Source organism: Crocuta crocuta, unplaced genomic scaffold (assembly GCF_008692635.1).
Source record: "Crocuta crocuta isolate KB4526 unplaced genomic scaffold, BGI_CrCroc_1.0 scaffold676, whole genome shotgun sequence".
NCBI lineage: Eukaryota > Metazoa > Chordata > Mammalia > Carnivora > Hyaenidae > Crocuta > Crocuta crocuta.
In genome coordinates this window covers 173,807-188,833 of record NW_027529455.1, presented here as the reverse complement: position 1 = coordinate 188,833, position 15,027 = coordinate 173,807, and the positions used below count along the sequence as shown (strand labels likewise).

The window sequence follows — 15,027 nt, the reverse complement described above, 5'->3', positions numbered from 1 at the left end:
ATGTTTTAAGAATTCTTTTAAGTTTATTTATTTATTTTGAGAGAGAGAAAACACAAGCAGGAGAGGGGCAGAGAGAAACGAAGAGAGAGAATCCCACCCAGGCTGCACACTGTCAGCGGGGAGCCCGAGGCAGGGCTCAAACCCATGAACCGTGAGGTCTTGACCTGAGCCGAAACCAAGAGTCAGATGCTTAACCAACTGAGCCACCCAGGCGGCCTGGGAGAGTCGTGTTTTAGAAACCCGGGCAGAAATATGGAGGTGAAGTGGAGTAAAGTGGTTACAGACCGGAGGCAGGAAGCCCTGAGGTTAGTGTGTCCCTACCTTTCCCATATCATGAGAAGTGCCACAATTTGTATGGCCCACTAGAACAAACCAACGAGGCAGCTTGTGGCCAGAGGCAACAGGACCCAGAAGCTGAGGAGCTCGGGACCCCAGCACACCTGTCACCCATTCTCACATACCTCGAGAAATTTTGGTATTAGAGGGAGAGGATGCAGGCCTGAAATAAAGCTGTGGCAGCAGGAGCGGCCATGATGTCTGTGAACGCTCTTGAGGCAAAAGCCTAGTGAGCCTCGGGCCCTCATAGTAATGTTGGTAGCAGCTGTCCACACTCAGACCTCTGTGTATCCTTGCCATTAGTAGCAGGGGACAAGGAACTCTCCCCCTCTCTCATTCCATTCCTCTTCTGTCTCTGCTTTGTTGTACACAATGTCTCTGACCATTCTGTTGTGACTGAGAAATATCCATTACAAATTAATAATGACTGACCCAAAGGGTATGTTAACTAACTGGAGTTAAAATAAAAACTTAAAAAAAAAATGACTCAAAGGAAACATCTCATCCCAGGTCCCTTTCTCACTGGAGAAAGGAGTCAGTTGCTCCACAGGGTACAGATGGTTCCTTTCTTCCTGAGGGTATTGAGTGAGCTCTATAGGAGCATCATTAATTCTTTGCCTGTGGGGTAAAATCCAAATGCCTTATCATGGCATGCAGTGCAATTGGATGTATAATAACTAAACAATTGAAGATAGGGTTCGACTCAGCACAAGAATGTATGATACAGACACAGCAGTGTACGAGCAGTGAGATAGGAAAAGAGTTTGAGAGGGAAATAGGCTGGAGATGGTGATTAGGGGGAGGCTAGAAACAAAAACGGAGAGGATTCCCAAAGGACAAAGGGATCACTGTTGGCAAATTAAATAGGAGGTGTGAGAATGAAAATGAAGAATTGTGTTTAGCTGGAAAGAAGCTTCACTCCTGGATCAGACCAAACCTGACCCACTGCTCATTTCTGTACATAAAGTTTTCTTAGAACCCCATCACACCCACTGTTTAGCTCATGGATTAGCTATGGCTATTTTCACACTACAATGGCCGAGTTATTGCAACAGAATATATGGCCCACAAGGCCTAAAGTATTTGCTGTTGAGCCCTGTACAGAAAAAATTTGCTGACTACTAGTCTGCATGAACTACAAAATATTCAACTCAAGCTCTATGTCAGGATCCTGGGAGACAGCAAAGAAAACTCGTGCAATTTTATTTAAAAGGTGAGCTGGTCTGGATTCAGAATTGTGCCCCAGGTGATCATCTAGGCAAAGAAGGCTAGTCCAGTTGTGACCAAGTTCGACTAAGTCTTCCATGATGTTCCTTTTTACCGCCACCTAATCACCTCTCATCTGGATGGTTGCAGTAGCTACCTTACTGATCAGAGAAAGGATTCACTCCATCCTAATTCTCTTAGCTCTTAATGCCTGGTCTGGGAACCCCCAAAAGTCAAGGTGAGTCATAGCCCCACGGTTCCCTCTCCAGGCAGTTTTTGCCCTATTCCATTGGTCTCTGCCCTATCACAGCGGAATGCCCCCATGACTGACTTCAGTCTGACCCAAACTCATTTTCAAGCCACACTTTCAAANTCAACCAGCAAACCCCAGGTATAATTTGACTGATTTAGGCGCAAGAACAAAAGTCAACAGAGAATGCTAGTATTTCCCAAAGTAGGTTAAAAAAGAAAAACTACAACCCTACCACCATGAGATCGTCTATGAAAACAGATGTTTTTGGTCAAATAATTTGGAAATGTTGGAATCCTAACACCCCCCCCTTGACATTTTTCAGCACACATTTCTATTTGAAAGGGTCTGAGTGTTCCCGTAAGTACAACTTTCTGCATAGCTTTGTTTGACCCAGTGTTTCGCACATGTAGTTAACCAAGGAACTGTTTCAGGGAGCACCAACTAACATCTTGAGGACACCTTAGGAAAGGGGGGAGGGGGAACGCCTGAGTGGTCAGTCGGTTGACCGTCAGACTCAATTTCAGCTCTGGTGAGGATCTCAGAGTCATGAGATCGGGCTCTGCCCTGAGCATGGAGCCTGCTTGAGATTCTCTCTGTCCCTCTCCCATGTATGATCTCTCTCGTGCGTGTGCTCTCTCTCTAAAATTAAAAAAAGAAAAAAAGGAGGGAGAGAAAGGAGGTCTGATCAGGGCTGCAAACCAGAAAGCCTGGAGCAGGGCCCGAAGGTACAGTGAGGACTTGGCTGCACAGTGTGTCCATGTCTGGGAAGTTATTCTGGGCGGGGAGGGTTATAGAGATAAGCTAGAGATAGTTTGTGCATTCAGGAACTTTCCATCAGGGATGTTTCCCAGTCTAGCTAGGACTCCCAAGTTCACCCCACCTCCCCTAGCAGGCCCACATATCTGCCAAGCCCTGACAAACACAGTTACAGCCACGTAGCAGACACACGATATACGTAACTTTAGTCTTTTTCAGTAAAGGTAGTTCATTAAATGTGTAATTAAAGGTTGATTTAGCTTTGATATCTGGGTATGAATGTACTATAAATAGATTTCCAAATCAGAAGAAATGGTCTGTCAGTCCATGGGCCTCAGTTTTGGGCTCAGAAAGTAGGATTCCCATACCTCTGCCAGTCATCTCTTCTTCACTGTTACCCTCCTGGACCTGCACCTGCTCCCCTCCTTCCCACATCCTCATGTTACTTCTTGTCTCTCCCGCAGCCTCTGGTGCTGCTGATGGAGTGGCCTGAAGCCACCAACTTTGCCTGCCTGATTGCGGGGTACTGCCGTCTCCTGCTGGACTCCAGGAAGATGGTCTTCTCCAAGCCTGCCAGCCAGCCTCTTCCACCTCCAATGATCAAGGCAGGTAGGGTTCAGCCTCAGTTTTCAGTATGCCGGAAGCCCTTTGCACCCTGGGGACATGGAGGGAGGAGCTTTGCTGCCTTAGGGCTCACCCCATTCCACCAGCACCCAGTTTCCCAAGAGCCAGTGCTATACCACTGGGTCCCCTGTGGCACAAGCCAGTGGGAAAGACAGCTGGCCTTCAGATGGGCCTGTCCCACAAAGGATGCCCGTGACAACACATTGCGATTGAGATGGTGAATGAATGTAAGACAAAAATAGCAGATAAGGAATGAAAAGAACCAATCAGAGAACCGCACTGGATCTAAAGCACAGCTTTACAGGTACAGTGATCTAGGAGAGATGCATGGTGTGCTGGCCTAGGGAAAGTGGAGGTTGAAAGTGAAGATAAAATCTTTCTTTTTGTTCACCATAACGGGGGTCAGCAGAGCTGCCTGAAGTTAAGAGGCCATGGAAGACTAGGGTAGGAAATTCCGTGCAGGCGCAGAGTACAGTCCAGCAGGAGGCTTAGAGATACAAGGGGATGACCACTAAGAACAAAGTCAAGTGCAGCCTCCAAACACAAGGCTTCCCAGTTAGGCAACTCGGTCCAGCCACCCCTCAGAACTGTCCCGGGGCTAGCACAAGCAGGGGTCTTGGGAAAGATCAGCCCAGGCCAGATAATGCTGCCTGGAACCAAAGTGGCAGGAGAAACAGGTGCTTCACATATTAGACCTAAGGCTCAGGTCCACGCGGTAGGCACTCCCCCGACACCGGCACCCAAACGTCACGGTGGAAGCTGAGACTGACCACCCGGCAGTCGCCCTCCTCACATGCCAAAGCCTCCCCATCCACTTGCCTTGCAGCTTGGCCATTTCTTCTCTCCCCAGAGCTGCAGCGTGCTCACATCTGGTCTAGATGGAAGGGTTTTGGGGAGTAGAAGCCCACTCCCCATGGATGCCTAGCTCCCAGAGAGCTGTGTAACCACCCCCCACACACACACACCCTCTCACCTCATCATCTCTTCCTCACGAACATCATGGCAAGCCCATGTTGACGTCTCATAATATCATCCACAGGACTTAGAAGGCGATCCCCCAAACATAGATTGGGGAAAGGATTGGTGGCCCCAAGGCCTCGAGAGAGGCTCCACAAGGAGAAGCAAAGGGGTTGACTAGGAATAGGAAGAAGCCAGAAGGCCGCATTGCAGCACGTCCCCAGGGCAAATAGCTCCAAAGCAGATGGCCATATGTAGCACCAAGCCTGCAGATGGCCAAGTGATGGCAAAGCCAGTGTTAGCATTGTCCGTGTCACCTGGCATCACTCCCAAGTAAATTATACCTCTGGCTAAGCTGGATAGGGAGAGAGAGAAGGAGGGAAGGCAGAAGAAGGGACCCTTTGAGGGGATCCACTTGCAGAAGGCCCCAGAGATGGCTCTGTAGTCCCACCTGCCTTCCAGAGGGTTCTGTCACCCCATCAGCCAGTGTTGTCCCTCAGTATTTCTCTTTCCACAGGGATAGTGGCACCAAGTGAGGGCACAAGTTTCCCATTCCCCCTCAGGCTCACTGAGCACACCTTGGGATGCATCCCTGTGGCTTTGCCAAACGCCAGTCAGTTTCATTGGATTCTCCAGAAGGTGTTGCGGCCTGGAAAGAAGGCTTCTATAAATGTTGGGCATGGCTTTAGAGCCCCTCCCTGATTCTTGAGCATCCCCCTTGTGGCCTGCAGAGTAATGGCCGGCTCAGCTACCTCTAGCACAGGGCCTCTCTCCATGCAGGAACCAGATGGACCACCATGGTGTTCCCCTTGTTTATACCGCTTCACCTCCCCAAGGGCGTGGGTCCATGCCTGGGCCCAGTACTTGGCCTTTTGAACTGTTACGTGCTGGGTTGATGGCAAACGCCAAGTGCTCTCTGCCTGTAGGGGGCTGGTGTGCGCATCTGACTCCCTGGGCCCAAGAAAGGGAAATGGGGGACTACGAGGGGCACATTGGGGGGCCCTCGACCCAGGATACAGTGCCAGGCCATCAGCTCCTGGTACAACATTGAGATACGTTTCCTCCATGGGCCCCCACTTTCACCCCAGAAAAGAAGCCCCAGTGCCCAGTCGTTGTTTAGCAAAGGTCTATAGGGAACAGACACCCTTGCCATCCTCATCTGGGCTTTTTCCTCAGGGCCAAAGCCCCAGCCCACTAAGGGCCTGATCTCTCTGTCCGGCTCTATATTCTTGGCCCACAGCTGGCTAGGCTTAAAGGATGCTGTTTAACCAGCAACTCGAAAGAGAAAGCATCACCTCTTGCTTGGAGGCCCAGAAAAAAAGGGAAATGGGGACATGGAAGGGAAGGGATTACGACTCTTGGGCTTTATCAGTAGTTTCCCCAAAGTACATATTTTACTCATTCACCCCACAACTATTTCTCAAGTACTCATTATATCCCAAGGTCCTTGCCCTCACAGAGCTTATAGTCTACTGGGGGAATACAGACAGATGATTAAACGGATATTGTCAATGCAGTAAGTGCCTTTGGATTTCGGTAGAGGAAATTCCATAGCCACAACAGAGCAGCACCTGGGCTTAAGGACACAGCTTAGAGAAAGTCTCAGGCAAATGCCAGATCTCACCTGCACTGGGCCATTGGGAGATCCAGAGGCAGCCTTCTCTCTCCAGCCTTGCGCTCCCCCATATCATGGGGAAATCCAGGAAAATAAGGCTTCCAGTCCCCCAACTGGGGCCATAGTCACAGATTTTCCCCCCTTGTTAGAAAGCAGTGTGCTCTGATATAGTGAATACTCTAGTTAATGGCTACTGTATATCCCATGCCACAGCTCACTCATTTTCATGTAGTTAGCACCGAGCAACACACACAGAGTGCCAAAGATCAACTGAATCAACTGAACATATTTAGATGTTTTTAATGATTCAGAAAGAACATAAGGGCCTCTGAAGGCCCTGAGATCATCCCTGTGACCAGTACTGATCATCAGACTGTAGAACACAGCAAAGCCAACTAACAGAAAGCTGCTTGACTCAGTGTTGCACTGACTCTATGCATGTATGCATGTGTATACACACACTGCATATATTTGTGTATGTGTATGTATACACACTTCATATATTTTTGAACATAGCTCCAGTTGGATCACCATCTTGTTCTTTATAAACATTTTTTAAAAAGTCAGTCTTCTGAGTGGCTGAGTACAAAGAGCTAGACTAGGACATCCCCCTTGGGGAAAGCTGATGAGCAATTTATAGCAGATTTGCAACTTGAGAGGCATGCTGTTCTAGCCATCAGCCAAGTGCACCTGGCTCTGCTTGCGTTTCTAACCTTATGTCTGGAGGAGATCCGGGCTTTTCCAGACATATTTTCTCCTCCACATGGCCCTGTGCTGCTCCTTGGATCTGGAAATCACAGTCCTTGTCAGCCTGGTGTTGGGAGATGTGTTAGACCTGCAGCCTTTGTCTGAGAAGAACCACCACCTGCTTATTGGACATGCCCCTGGGAGCCACCTGTCAGCTTATTGCCAGGCTAGCTATGCTGACTGTTCACCTCGCTCATTGAAAAGTTAGCACCTGGTGCATGCCCAGGACCTGTGGACAGTTCCTGGGAGTAGAAACCATCTGAACCGCCACCTCGTGCTAGTGGCTTAGCACCGCCCTAGAGTGCTTTTTTGCTAAGGCTCAGAGGGTCATTACATATTATTCCCCCAGCCAGTTGAGTTCCCTGGATACAGACACTAATGCCTGAATTGAACCCACTCAATGTAATTACATTGACTCTATATTTAAAGGGGCAACATGGTCTATGGAAAACAGGAAGGGCTTAGAACCTGAAGGGAGAGAGACTTGGGTCCTAGAACCTGCTCTGCTATATCTCAGCTGTGTGACCATGAACAAATTCCGTAAACGGAGTCTGTTTCCTCATTTGCAACCTGAAGATAACAGTACCTACCTCAGTAGAGATTTGACAGGACTATGTGAGATAAGCGCCATAAATTTCCTTCAAGCACAGAGCACAGTTTTGGCTCTTTTTATACAGTTGAGAGTTCACTTTGTGCCCAGCACTGTGCTTATTTTAAAAGAATAAACACCAGCTTTATTGAGAAATAATTTTCCAAGCCAGGATAGGCGTTTTTCATTTAGCATAATGTTTTCAACGTTGTAGCATATATCAATACTTGTTTCTTTTTACAACCAAATATTCCATTGTGCAGATAGACTGCATTTTGTACATCCATTCATCAGTTGATGGGCATTTGGGTTTCCTGCATTGTGGCTATTATGAATAATAATGTTGTAAACCTTTACGTACAAGTTTTTAGGGAGGCATATGTTCTCGTTTCTCTTTGGCATACGACTAGGAGTGGAATTGCTTGTCAAATGGTAACTCTATGTTTAACTTTGAGAAACTGCCAAAGTGTTTCCCAAAAGGACTGCACCATTTTATATTACATCTGCAGTGTTGGAGGATACAATTTCACCATATCCTCACGAACACTTGTTATTGTCCATCTTTTTTTTTTTTTTACATCCATTGTAGTGAATGTGAAAGGGTATCTCGTGGTTTCGATTTGCATCATTATAGCTGATGGTGTTAAACATCTTTTCGTGTGTTTATTGGCCATTTGTATATCTTCTTTCATGAGCTGTCTATTCAAAGCCTTTGCCCATTTTTAAACTGGGCTAGTCAGCCATAAACATGAGGGTTTATTTCTGGACTCTTAATTCTATTCCATTGATCTGCATGTCTGTTCTTAAGTCAGTACCACACTGTCTTGATTACCATTGTTTTGTATAAATCAGGAATTACAATTGCTTTGAAATCAGGAAGTGTGGATCCACCTACCTTGTTCTTTTTTAAGATTGTTTTAGTTATTCTGTATCCTTTGTGATTCCATATGCACTTTTGAATTACCTTGTCAAGTACTACAAAAAGTCCATTGAGATCCTGATAAGAGGCTGTGTTGAATCTGTAGATCAATTTGGGAAGTACTGCCATGTTGACAATATTGAGTCTTCCAATCCATGAATAGAGACTGTCTTTTCATTTACTTAAATCTTCTTTAATTTCTTTCACAAATGTTTGCAGTTTCCATTATACAAGTCTTGCACTTCTTTTGTTAAATTTATACCTATTTTTTTTCCTTTTGGCGCTGTTGTAAATAGAATTGCTTCCTAATTTCATTATCAGATTGTTCATTGCTACTATATAACAGAACAGTTAATTCTTGTTTTGTCCTTTATCATGCAACCTTGCTGAGCTTATTAGCTCTAATAATTTGTGGATTCCTTGAGATTTTTTCTACACAAGATCATGTCGTCTGCACATAGAGATAGTTTTACTTTTCCTTTCTAATCCGGGCACTTCATATTTCATTTTATTGTCTAATTACCCTGCCTAGGCCTTCTAGTACAGTGTTAATAGAAGGGTTAAAACAGAAATCCTAGAATTTTTATGATGTTAAGAGGAAAGCTTTCAGTCTTTTACCAGCAGGTATGATGTTTGTCATGGGTTTTTCATAGATAATCTTTATCATGTTGAGGAAGTTCCCCTTTATTTCTAACTTTTTGAGTTTTCTCATAAAACAGTGGTGGCTTTTGCCAAGTTATGTCCTCTATTCTATTAACATGGTGTATCACAGTAATTGATTTTTGGATGTTAAACCAACCTTGCATTCCTTTAGTAAATCTCATTTGGTCATGGTGTATAATACTTTTTGTATGTTGCTGGATTAAGATTGCTAGTATTTTGTTGAGAAAATTTGTATCTGTATTCACAAGAAATATTGCTCTGTAGTTTTCTTGTGATGTTTTGGCTGGTTTTGATACCGGGGTAATATTGACCTTATAGAATGAGTTGTAAAGTGTTTCCTCCTCTTCTGATTTGTGTTTTGTTTGTTTGTTTATTTGTTTGTTTTTTGGAAGGCTTTTGAAGAATTTGNAAGAGAGTCAGACGCTTAACCGACTGAGCCATCCAGGCACCCCTAGGGTGGATACTTTTAATTACTAACTCAATTTCTTTTCTTGTTATTGGCCTATTTGGGTTTTCTATCTTCCTGCATCAGTTTTGATCATGTATTTCTAGGTATTTGTCCATTTCTTTTAGGTTATCTACATTTTTGTCATAAACTTATTTATAATATTCTTTTATAATCAAGTCCATATCTGTAGAATCAGTAGTGATGGTCCTTTTATTCCTGATTTTAGTAATTTGAATCTTCTCTTTTTTTTGCTTGGTCTCTACAACTAAATGTTTGTCAACTTCGTTGATCTTTTCAAAGAATCAACTTTTAGTTTCATAGATTTTCACAATTGTTTTTCTGTCCTCTATACTTTACTATTTCTTTCCTTCTGCTTGCTTGGGGTTTGATTTGCTTCTCTTTTGCAAGTCTCTTAAGGTGGAAGGTTAGGCTATGGATGTGAAATCTCTTCCTTTTTTTTTTTTTCTTAATATTTTATTTACTTTTCAGAGAGAGATAGAGACAGCATGAGCAGGGGAGGGTCAGAGAGAGAGAGGGAGACACAGAATCTGAAGCAGGCTCCAAGCTATGAGCTAGCTGTCAGCACAGAGCACGACGCGGGGCGCGAACCCACGGACCGTGAGATCATGACCTGAGGTGAAGTCGGACGCTTAACCGACTGAGCCACCCAGGTGCCCCTGAAATCTCTTCCTTTTTAATATATGTGTTTACAGCTATAAATGTGTCTCTAAACAGTAATTCAGCTAGACCCCATAAGTTTTGGTATGTTGTATCTTCATTTTCATTCATCTCAAAATATTTTCCAATTTACCTTGTGATTTCTTCTTTGACCCGTTGGTTATTTAGGGATGTTTTACTTAATTTCCACGTTTGTGAGTTTTCCAAATTTCTTTCTGCTATTGATTTCTAATTCCATTGTGCTCCCCCCAACACATACTTTGTTTGATTTCCTTTCTTTTAAATTTATCGAGGCTTATTTTGTGACCTAACATATGGTCTGTCTTGGAGAACATTCCAGGTGCACTTGAGAAGAATGTATATTCTGCTGTTGTTAGGTGGCATGTGCTATAAATTTTTTTGCTACGTCTACTTAGTTTATAGTTGTTCACGTCCTTTACTTCCTTGTTGATCTTCTGTTTAGTTGTTCTATGCATTATTTAAAGTGGAGTATTGAAGTGTCCAGTTATTGCTGTCAAATTGTGTGTGTTTGTCCTTTCAATTCAGTCAGGTTTTGCTTCATGTGTTTTGGGGCTCTGTTGTGAGATACCAGCACTGTGCTTTTGTGATGGTTGTGAGCTCTAGTGAACAGCAGCAACACTGACACACCGACCCTGTCAAACTGGAAATGGAAAGGCATTTTGAACTTTTGTTTTCTAACATCTTGACCACCACGATGAAGGATAGGGCAGTGGTTAAAAACACTGGCTTCGTAGTCCTGCAGACCTGGGCTCAAATCCAGGCCGCCATTTGGGACTCAGGTGACCTTGGTAAGTCGTATAACCAAATGGATCTTGCTCTGTAAACTGGGGATAGTGACAGCACCTGCCTCGCTGGGTTGCTGTAAGAATTAAATGGAACCGTGTATGATGGCTTTAGCTGAAGTTAGTGCTCGCTTGTCATCTGCCTCTCTATCTGCCAATGGCAAAATGAATTGGCATTGTCTGAATATGTTCTCACAGATAACATGGGGAAGGGCCCCCAAAACAGTCTGAGAGAGAGAAACCATTTAGAGAAAAAGCATTTGCCATGGATAATTCTCAGATGTGCACACTGACCATCATTAAAAGCTGTTGACTAGAACATTTTACCCCCCGTATGTGTAGCAGGCAGGCTGGCCCTGTGTGAATACAGAGAAATAATGAGATTGGAGGAATGGTAAGAATGCTCCCCGCACCCTGCTCCCATAGATGCGCATCCCCACATATTTCCCAAATACTTCACAGGTTCGGATGCCCCAAATACTACTAATAGAGCTTTATTTTTTGCGGGTCCTTCCCTGACAGTCAGTCCTGTTTGAAATGCAAATTCATGGGCATTGTGTGTGGCCAGTTCTGCACCTTCCCGCTAAAGCACGAGTAAATTGTCACGAGTAACTTGACTGATACTTCCTTCCTGCTAGAAGAGATCCAACATAACACGGGAGGAACAGAGAACTCGGCGGGTAGGGGTGGAAGGGCTCTGGGAAAGGTGGGGACAGGGGCAGAGACATTTCCGAGGGGGACGTAAGACAAATTTTACTTCTTTAAGACAAATGGTTACAGCTGACTTTCAGACCAGACATACCCATGTTAAGTCAGAGTCCAGCTGGACCCAGATACCAAGGTGCTCAGCCCCTCCCTGGTCACCCCATGCCGGTTTCCATTTCAGAGCTGACGGGGCTATTAGCAGCCCAGGCCGTTCGATTCTACTCGCTCTACTCTCAGGGGCGGCAGCAACGTGGCCGCCCCTTCCCCTACTCTCTAGCAGCCGGGTAATGCTGTCACTACCTGCCATCCAGTTGTGAACCAAAAAACGCCAAGGGAGCTCAGCCACCATCCTCAGCACCACGGCTCATCTGTTGATTCTCTTTCTGGGTTTAGATTACATGCACAGCGCCCACCGCCCTGTCACTGGGGGCCACCTGGGGAAAAAGGAGAGTAGTTATGTGGGCAGCGTGGGCACCAGCCCCAGGAAGTCAAGCCGCTGCACGCCCCCGCCTGCCGACTCTGAGCTTGTCAGCTTTTGCTACCTCCACATGCGGGAACAAAGGAAGGAGCCAGAAAGCCGGACGGATGTCAATGAGAACTTAATCTTCTTTGAGGAGACCAGGCCCCGGACCAAGTCTGACCCCACGTCCAAAAGCTCTGGCCAAGGTTATGAAGTGATCCCTGATGACTTTGATGCCGCCAGCCTAGACCATGAGCCTTGTGCCAGCAGGGCCCGGTCCTACACCTTGGACAACTCCCTTGGGGCTGAAGCCCTGAATTTCTACTGTGACTCTTGCAAAGCCAAACTCCAGGAACGGCTGGGCCCTCGCAAAGGTGGGAGGTCTGGCTCCTCTCGTGACAATATGGTAGACCTGATGTCCCTTCCACCGCCTGGGAGCGAGGAAGAGGAGGAGGAGGAAGATGAGAGCACTTCGCTGTTGCCTGCCATTGCCGCCCCACCTCCTGGTTTCAGAGACAACAGTTCTGATGAAGATGACCCGAAGCGCCGGGCGGTCCAAAGCCAGGAGCAAGGACGCCACCTGCGTGGACTCCTGTACGATGAGATTCCAGTGACATTGATTGACAGCGTGCAGACCCGGACAGTCCGAGATCATGCCCAGGAGCTAGATGATGCCCTGGTGTCCACTCTGCAGGCTCTGGAAGCCCTGGCAGCCTCAGAGGATGGACCACACCCCCCACCCCCACAGACTGCAGGTAACAGCCCATTCCTCCTCCCTCTTGCCTCCCCTTCTTTCTCCTGGCCAGGCAGGGCCAGCAGGTGATATTGCTTCTTCCCAAGCAGAGGTCAAAGTCACCGTGGTGTGCCAGGGCAGTGAATGGCCAGAGGTATAGCTCAGACAGGGTCAGGGGATCCACAACGCCGCATCAGGGACCGGCTGCTCAGCTCCCACTAGAGCTCTGGCTCTCACCATTCCATCTCTGGAAATGTCTTGCAGATGGACCCCGGGGACTGGGGCCATGACAGCTACGGAGCCAGGCCAGGATGGAGGATCAGAGCAAAATTATGAGATATCTAGAAGACAGGCAAAGAACATCCACCATGCACATGACTGGAAGAAAACCAAAACGACCAACTAACCACCTAGTGACCCGGGATCAGGGGAGCCAGGAGCCATCACTGCTCAGGACTGAGGCCTTGATCTTGCCTAAGAGCATGAGCTCCCAGTCAGATGCACTCAAGTCCTGGCATCTTCACTCACTTTCAGTGTGACCTTCAGCAAGGCACTTACCCCCTCTGAGCCGCACTTTTGTCATTTCAAATGGGCTTGATGACAACAGCCATGTCACGTAGGGTTGTTGTGGGCATTGAATAAGATCATTCATGCAAAACACTGCCTAGCACATAGTAAGGAGTAGAGCTATTATTATCAATCCGTGAGTAGTAGCAATTATTAGCAATTATTTTGTGGGAGAGCCATACAACATGCATGCCAGTCCCTCTTACGGACACACGTACACCCGTCTTGTAGACCAGCACATGTGTCAGACATGCACCCATATTCACAATACACACCTCCGTACACACACACCTTCAAAAGAACAGTGATAAATGGTAAATGCCACAGCAACAGGAAAGGCCCAAGGAGGAATAAGGCACATGAGAAGGCATGTGAGGCGGGGGGAGGTGTGCACAGAGAAGGCGAAGAGATTGGGATCTCCAGCCTGGCTGACTGGAGAGAGTACCAGCCCCTACTTTTCCTGTATGCGAGGGCATCCTTGGTGTTGGGCAGCCCCCATGTGTTTAGCCACCCGGGGGCCGGCATTTCTCTTGGCTCTGAGTCGGACACTCCAAGCCCTAGCTGCCCCCACGCTAGAGGCCCCTGTGGTCGCCAGAGAGAAGACAAGTGCAGGCCAAAGGGCCTCAGCTGCAAGGCCTGGCCAGATGACGAGGGCCAGATAGTGAGGGACACCGCTTTGCCAGCCCGCTTAAGGACAATTAACAAACATTTCCTAGCTACTGAATCTAAAAATAGTGCTGATTAGCATGTTGTTCTGCATGTGATGTGCATGTTAATTTGCCGTCAGACTGCCCAGCAGATATTCTCGGTGCCCCTTTTGTTGCTTTCTCGGATTCCCGCCCTTCATCAGCGCTCTCCCGGCTTGCCCCCCTTTGCCCCTCTNCAGCCCAGTCCCTCCCCACTGCCTTCCCCTACCACCCCCCGCCTCCTCCCCCAGGTCTGACTGGCTTTCCCCAGCCTGACATGCTGCTGGCTGCCCTTGGCCCCCACAGACCTTCTGCATATGGCTGGAAAAAGGACTCGATTGGACTAAGTGCAGCAAGCCCTCTCCTTGTCCCTCCAGGTCTGATTGTGCTGGCCACAATCACCCCTGAATCATCGCTGGACTCAGGCCATGAAACCAACTCTTCAGAGCTCACAGACATGTCGGAGATGATGTCGGCCATGAAGCAGCACCAGAACACCACCTACTTCCTGGCCCAGCACCTCAACAAGGATAGCCTCCTGGCTCACAAGGACCTGCCCTTCCGGATCCAGAGCTGTGCAGCCCAGGCTGTCCTCACGGCCCCTTACTCTCTCGGGCGCCCGGATCCCAACCCATCCCTACAGCCAGTGGTCACAGGCCAGAGTCCCGGGCCCCCCGGCGCTCGGAGGAAGCTGCCCCAGGCAGAGTCCCAACCGCAGCGAGAGCGAACTTACGCCCTGGCAGTGCACCCAGCACTGTCCCCACAGCTTAGTGAGCAGAAGAATCTGAGCCTGCTGCCCCCTGTCCCTGAGGACAAAGGGCCTGGCCACAGTAGGGCAAGCCTAGAGATGTCACTGAGGGCCGCCACGCCATCCCTCAGTGAAGAGCAGGTCTCTGAGCTAAGGGAGAACCTGCCCAAAGAAGTCAGGTTGAGCCCCAAGCTCATCCTCGACCCAAAGGGCAGCGTGACCCCAGCTATCATCTCAGCTGCCCTGCAGCAGGTGGTTCACACTAAGAGCCTCCCTGCCCCTGGCGGGGCCCTGGGGAACCCTCCCAGCAGTGGGGAGAGAAGGCTGGAGGCTAGCATGGGGAGGCCTGAGGTCAGCATGGGAAGGCCGGAAGTTAGCATGATGAGCGGTAGTGGCAGTAAGAATCTGAAGTTCAAAATGAGCCCCAGTGCTCCAGAGACATCCCGGAATTCCCAGCAGCAGCTGAGCCCAGAGGTCTCCTCTGGCTCCAGGGCACCCACGGGCAGCCGGGCTGACAGCCTGCACCTCTCCCCA

General features: G+C 47.8%; 1 protein-coding gene across 1 annotated transcript in view; it reads left to right on the top strand.

Annotated features, from left to right (window-relative positions):
- Positions 1 to 15,027, top strand: part of FRMPD3 (FERM and PDZ domain containing 3) — a 37,312-nt gene that overhangs the window by 19,403 nt on the left and 2,882 nt on the right. The window contains 3 exon segments of the mRNA XM_077760775.1: positions 3,016 to 3,160; positions 11,693 to 12,514; positions 14,123 to 15,027. The exon segment at positions 14,123 to 15,027 is cut by the window's right edge and continues 722 nt beyond it. Of these exon segments, the coding sequence (XP_077616901.1) occupies positions 3,016 to 3,160; positions 11,693 to 12,514; positions 14,123 to 15,027 (1,872 nt within the window).